This window comes from Lathyrus oleraceus, chromosome 5, assembly GCF_024323335.1.
Source record: "Lathyrus oleraceus cultivar Zhongwan6 chromosome 5, CAAS_Psat_ZW6_1.0, whole genome shotgun sequence".
In the NCBI taxonomy this organism is placed as follows: Eukaryota; Viridiplantae; Streptophyta; class Magnoliopsida; order Fabales; family Fabaceae; genus Lathyrus; species Lathyrus oleraceus.
Window position 1 is genome coordinate 7785771 of NC_066583.1, and position 7288 is coordinate 7793058.

A 7288-nucleotide genomic window follows, 5' to 3' on the forward strand; every position below is an offset into this window, starting at 1 on the left:
TTGCAGATGAATCTGGAGAGGTCTAGAATGATGTATCAGATGAATTCAAACTTGAAAGACTTGGTTCTTCAACAAATTTGCATTGGCCAAGTCCATTAGAAAAGGAATGTTGACTAAGTTCTAAGTCCAATTGGGGAGATCAAACAACAGTCCACTCAAAAAGTCTTTTAGGGTTTTTTGTTATTATTATGTGCATTAATGGTCAAAGACCAAACAAACAAACAAAGCAATAAGGTATATCACACAATATGGTCCATGTGGACAAAGTGAAAATTGCATAAATATAAAGAATTAGAATGATATGTACAATGACAAATGATAATAGAGCAATAAAAATAAATTGTATTAAAAGTAAAAGCTTAAAAGTAAAAGTTAATGGTTAGTAAGTTAATAGTTGGTTTTGTTTGTTTTTTTTAATTTCAAGACATTCTTTGGAGAACACTCAACCCACTTACCACAAGCATGGATCCTTGAACCAAAACATCTTCCAAAGGAAGGAAAGAAGGCAAAGTTTCCACACAATACCATGGAAGAGGGGAGACTTACAATCTCACTAACTAGAATGCTTATGCCTTTTACGTCACAAATTTAGCGCTATGTTAAGCAATCGTTATTGGACTTATGTAGAAGTCACAACTATTTGAGGCCGAGCAATAGACTTTTGGTGTTAATGCATGCTGGAGATATAGTATTAAGAAATATGCTCATTAAACATACCACACACAAAAAATATGCAAAGGTGTGGCCTAATCTCATCCATACTCATGTTAATCTTTCAATCAACTAGCATTAGGAATTTTTGAGATGTCATTGGCCAATTGAAATGAATTGATGAAGAAGGGGAATTAGATGAAGAGGGAAAGGGATGAATGAGATCACAAATTGGTCAAAGGGGGACTTTTACCAAATTAATATTATTCATTCATTTTGGGAGATGGAATGTACATTCCATCAATCCCCTAAAAACCAATAATAATAACTTGACAACGTCAAATCAACCTTGACCAAGGCCCAACAATAAATGAGAAACTCAAATAAGTCAATCCAAATGGTCAACACAATTAAAATGGCATTTATTCAATTAAAAATATTAAAATAATGCATTAAATTCAAATATGTTTTGTTCAAATCCTAAAATCACATCAAAACACCAAATAAATGGCCATGTGATTTATCATAGGTCAAAGAAAGTCAAAGGACCTTGGATAAAAAATTTCATAATTTTTGGACACTTAAAAATATTTTTAAACAATTAAAAACAAATGAAAAATCAATTAATTGATGGAAAATATTAATAATGATCCAAAAAATAATTTCAATTCAGAATATGAAAGAGAAAAATATTTGAATTTTTTTGGTGAAAGTCCCATATTTTTTGGATCAATATTGAATTTAATATGAATTATTGAAAAAAATGAAATAAAAAAAATCAGAAATTGCAAAAATACGTGGACCATGAGATCTCCCTCATTAATTGAGGTGGCAGATTTGATGATCCACAATGCGTGTTCCACCAACACGTGAGTCAACTGCGTGGCAAATGTGTTAATCAAAAGGAACAACTGAGATTATAACGTGGAGCAAGGATTACACGGTCTAGACTTGAGACAACTCATCACCGGAGCCAGAGCTCCGGTTGTCTTCTCCGACGAGCTTCGTCGGACTGGTCATCATCAACCATCACCAAAATTTCAAACAGGGACATAATTTTAAAGAGAAAACATCACTGAGCACGAATATCACCTCCATTTCTTCCAATTCCAACTATATTGAGAGATATGTGGAATTGAAAAATGAGGTTCATGATCTGAGTTGCTTCGATTCAGCATCAAAACAACTCAAACACCTTGCCTACATTGGTAGGACTTCAGCCAACACAATAATCAAGAGAATTAAGCAAGAAACAAGGAGAATCGAAGAGATCAAATTTTCTGCAAAATACCTTCAATGGAGGTCTGAGCTTGCTAGATCTTGATCTGAATCGTGCTTTGCTTCACTCCAATTGCTTGCAGAAGAGGAATGGAATGGCTTAGAATCAAAGGACTCCTGGAGAATTGAATTCCAAAACAGTGGAGATTCAAGCTCAAATTCAAAAGAATTTCTCAGGTTTATCCTCTTGGTATGAAGGGTTTTCTGTGGGGAATCAAAGCTTGCGCAGTGTGTGTGTTGATTATGAGCAATTGAGCTTCAATTTATAGAGAATTCAAGTGTTAATTGCACACTCCATTCAAGTTTCTAAAATTGGTAAAGTGAGGTAAGCAGCTGCATGGGCGCGCATAGGCCCATCAAATGATTGCTAAAAGTCCAAATTTGAAGTTCAGATATGTTGAAACAAGCTTGGAATGCAAGGCAATTAAATATTGATACTTGAAGTTGGATCCATGACACATGATATCATCCTGTTTAAGCCATGTGCAGCCTATGCATTTCTCATCCAAAATGCATGAATTTTAGCTCTTTGGAAAGGTGAGATCAAGAGGAACAAGTTTTATGTTGAACACTTTTTCATTTGGAGCTTGGAACTTGGAGATATTTGAGGTGGAAGTTTGGAAAATTTTGACATATTGAAAATTTTCTAAGTGCCAAGCCATATGTCTCAATATTCCACCTTGTTTAACTTTTTATGGGAGCTTCAAATGAGAAACTTGTCTTCACTAAAGTTGTAGACCTCTTAAAGACATTCAAAATGGTAACCAATTTCATGTCATTTAGATTTGAAATGATAGAGTTATACATTTTTTAAGTTTGGCAAAATCACTTGATCAATGGTATAGGTCAAAAGTGACCTATAATGTAGCCTCATATAACATGCTCAAAAAAGTTGAATTAGCTCCCACTCCAAACATCAAAGTTGAAGTAGACACATTGAATTTGATTGTTCAACTTGTAAATCTTTAATCTCATAAAAAATTGAGCAAGTTATGGCCTTGGGAAGTTGACTTTCAAATTAGGGTTTAGACAAAATGACCTATAATGTTTCAACATAGAAAATGATTTTCCAATCAAAACAAGATCTAGGTCTCAACATGAAAGTTGTTTATAATGTCATTTAGAGTGAGTTTGATCTTGGAATCATTTTCATATGGTGAAAATTGTAGGAGATAGGGTCTAGTGAGACCCAGTTTTGATCAGATGAACTCATCTGGCCAACCACCATCAACCAACTTGCTAAATTCCAATCCTTTTGACTTTCTTGGCTCATGGTAGATCATATATGCATAATATGATGAAATTTAAAGTATCCCTTGAGAATTTGATCAATTGGTAAGATAGCTTGTTGGAGAAGCTACTCAAGATACCCAGTCAAACTAGGGTTTCCAAGGCAAATCACCCTCAAACTCTTGAAGCAAACTTGATAAATATAACATGTAGAAACAATTGGGACTCATACATGATGCTTATAACCATTCTTGAATCAATTCTTGATGGTGCTCTTTGTTCATGAGGGTCTCAAACCCTAGATGTGATCAATGAATCAAGGAAATCATGTCCCTCACCTACAAAAGAGTTAGACAACTACAAAGACATATTTTTTTTGGTATTTTGGTTAGTAAAATGATAAAATACAAGTATGATATAATCACAAAGTGCTTGGTGATCTCTCCCAAAACAAACCCAATGAAAAGGGGTGAGGAGGATACTAAAGCATGATCCCAATGCTAATGCTTATGATGAAATGCATGAGGGATCTTAGGATCAAAATTGGGGTCTTACAGCAATGTAGGTGTGGTAAGCAAATTCATATAAAAATAAAGCTATCACATCTAGCAACAACTAAGAGGATACTAAGGTATATTATATGCATATCGGATTACGGTATCTTGTTTTCAGTAATAGACAAAGGAAATGTGTGTAAGTTTGTTGGATACACTGATTCATGTTGGTGTGGTGATGCTAATGATAGAAAATCAACATCAAGATATGTGTTTTTATTAGGTGGTGCATCAGTAATTTGGATTTCAAGAAAGGAGTCTACGGTGGCTTTGTCCTCATGTGAAGCAAATTACATTGCAGTATCACTATGTGCTTGTCAAGCTATATGGTTTGTAAATCTAACCGATGAAGTTGAAGGTCAACATCATGAAGCATATATGAGGGTTGACAATATTTCTGCCATAAATTTGACTACAAATTATGTTGCACATGGCAAGAGTAAACATATAAGAATGAGATTTCACTGAGAACAGGAGATAGTGCCTAAATCAAAATAGAAGTGAAATGAAGTGTTAAGAACTGCCTAGATCAAAATAGAAGTGAAGTGTATAAGAAACTTAGAAGTTTAATGACCGTAATGAATTTGGCTATAGATGATGTGTGATTAATTCGCTTTCTCCCACTTATAATTACTTATAAAGCAAGTCACAATTGTTTTGTAATGTAATAATTGTAAAACAAGTGAATGTGTGATTACTCTTTCTTCTCAATTCTCAATTCTCATCTCTTCTACTAATTCTCATTTTAAATTATAAAATTGGGTGCTTGAGTTTTGCACAAACAAAACAATAATAGGAGAGATCTAATGTTGAGCTTCCTTAGTGATCACCCTCTAATTACTATTCGAATCTATATCCCTTACTCACACAACAAACAAACTAAAAGCTGCTAATCAAAAACAGTTGGCAAAGTTAATGAGGCCTTTAAGTGGGGCTATAAAGCTAGGAATTAACAACCGCTAGTCAATATTCATCATTTGGTGTAGGCCATAATCACACCAAAATAAAAGTAGTAGGGTATACAATCATAAAATATCGCCAGAAAAAGTTAAAAACCCTAGACACGTAGAGGATGTAGCCAAGGGGAAAAAAAATCGAAGTCCATGGAAGTCACTTATTATAATTAATTTATCAACCACTAGCTTTATGAATAATCTATGAATTATCATAATCTGCAAGTGATTCCCACAGCTAATTAAATAAATCAATAACATTGGTTGGATTAATCAAGAACTAATAGTAATAAAACAAAATATACATGCATAAATATCATGATCCGATGCTTCTGCTTCACAAACAAAATACATTCCACAACAATTTTTTGACACAATTTTTTCTTTTCAATCTAAAAAATATAATAAACCCAAACAAATTTTTCTTTTATGTGTATTTAAAAAAGTACCCACAAAGACAAGTTAAGAACCAAATACATATACCATTAATTCAAGAAAGAAATCACCACACAAGGCCTTAATGATAGTAATTAATTAAACAAAACACCCCCAAAGCCACAAACCAACACAACCAATCGATCATATTCAATGAGAAGTAGTCTCATCCTTGTGATGATCTTTGTCTTCACCATCAGTAGCAGTCTTAGCATGATAACCAGGAAGCTTCTCTTTGATCTTTTCCAAAATACCTTTCTTCTCTCCCTCATGAATAGTTGTTGTAGCTGTTGTCTCAGTTGGAACATGAGCAGCGACAACTGGTGGAGGAGTTGTTACTTCCTCTGTTTTCTTGTGTCCTCCGGGAAGCTTCTCCTTAATTTTGTCAAGGAAACCCTTCTTTTCCTCAGTACCGGTTGTTCCTTCAACAACCTCAACTTTCTCAACTGGCACCGAAGTGTCTTCTTTCTTCTTCTTTTCCTTCTTCTTCTTTCTTTTCTCACCATCTTCTCCTTCCTCTTCACTTGACTATACATGCACACATAAAAAAATACACTGATTATTTTTCAATACTAATAATATATTTTGAATAATACTAACAATGTTAGTTACACACATAAAACGAATCAAAACGATTAGGGCTCAATTACTTACGGAGCTTGATGAGCTGTCAGATCGGTGAAGTTTCTCCAAGAGACTGGTGTGTTTCTTTTCACCTTCCTCTTCAACTTTGGTTTCCGACGGTGCTTCATACAAAGTCACCTTGTGACCAAACTCGTGGGCAATCGCCTCATCTTGAGCAGGCTTATGTTCTTCATCCTTTTTCTTACCACCGAGAAAATCAAAAACACCTCTGTCCTTGATCTCTGTCTCAGAGTTGGTTGCGGAGGTAGTCTCCTCGTACTTGTTCTGATTCTCCTCAGCCATGATGATCACTACTAACAAGATGGATCGAACTGGAAATTAATTAACTGTAACTAAAATGGATTATGTAGCTGTAACTCTGAAATGAAAGGTAAAGTATGAGACGATGATGATAGTGTTGTTGTTGTTTGGATGATGGAAAACGAAGAGATGAGAGAGCACTTTATACTAGTTCACTACTACACATAATGACACGCATTACCCGCGATTTAGATTAGAACTAATTAAAAATTAAGATTAATCAAAATTAAAGGACAGGTAACTGACGTGTGGATTAAGTTAAAAGATGAACATGGAATTGAATGAGTTTAGTCACCCTCCTATAACTACACTCGCTTCAATTATTTGCCATCGATTCACCATTTCATTTTCCTGCTTAATGAACGTTTTTATTTAAAATATTAATCCATTTAAACTTTACTTATAATTTTTTTATGAAAATTATTTAAACTTAAAATATTGGTTGATAATATCATAATAGTGAAGTTTATACAATTATTATTTAAAATAAAAAATAAAATTTAATGAGTTTTAAAATTTAGTTATGGAGAGAGCGAGTGGAATAGCATGAAAAGCAGTTGCGGTGATGGAAAGAAAAGGGGAAAGTGTGAAAAAGATGAGGGAGACACGGCGTTACAAGTGAGCTGTAATGGGGCCAATGAGAAAAGGACACGTGGCGAATAACGTGGGGAGGAGGTGTATTGCGGGACCCGAAAAGGTCGGTCCCATTGTTTTTATTATTGAGATTTTTGAGATGTCGGCCCGGATGTATGTAGTGCAAGTTTAGGTGTAAATTATGAAAAAGAAGAGATAAAAAATGGAGAGTCGGTGTCTTGGGGGACTCGTGGCGGTGGTGGAGATGCAGAATAAGGATGTATTTTTCAGACAGGGACGTTGTTTTTAGCTTCTTCATGTGATATTTGTCCGTTACAATAGTCTTGTAAATCTAACCATGGAAATGGACGGTTTAAAAATACCTTGCGTTCGTGATAATACATTCAACGTACAATAATTTAATTTAATGATAATGAATGAAATGGGGTAGGGTCTCTCACACAGTGTGATAGACTACTGTCTTTTATCTACTCTTTCCATTTCTTTATACATATGTTTTTAACTTTTTATATCTATCAATACAATTAATTAAGTTTAATATTTTTAATATTAATTTTAAATTTTTTATAATATCATCAATTATTTAATATTTTTTTCTTCAATAATATATAACTAAGTGCTGTTTTTTTATACTAAATATATTTTTTT

General features: G+C 33.9%; 1 protein-coding gene across 1 annotated transcript; it reads right to left on the bottom strand.

The window, feature by feature from the left end:
- Positions 1-5071: 5071 nt before the first annotated feature.
- On the bottom strand, positions 5072-6224 carry LOC127087227 (dehydrin ERD14). The gene is made up of 2 exons (XM_051028089.1): positions 5756-6224; positions 5072-5629 (listed from the first exon to the last, which is right to left on the bottom strand). The coding sequence occupies exons 1-2, from the start codon at positions 6026-6028 to the stop codon at positions 5252-5254; spliced, it is 651 nt and encodes a 216-aa protein (XP_050884046.1). The 5' UTR covers positions 6029-6224; the 3' UTR covers positions 5072-5251.
- Positions 6225-7288: the final 1064 nt, after the last annotated feature.

Excerpts from the sequence above, each read along its gene's own strand:
- LOC127087227 (XM_051028089.1), bottom strand. The coding sequence starts at position 6,028 with ATGGCTGAGGAGAATCAGAACAAGTACGAGGAGACTACCTCCGCAACC. Across the intron at positions 5,630-5,755 it reads CTGACAGCTCATCAAGCTCC|TCAAGTGAAGAGGAAGGAGA; the intron begins GTAAGTAATTGA and ends GTGCATGTATAG.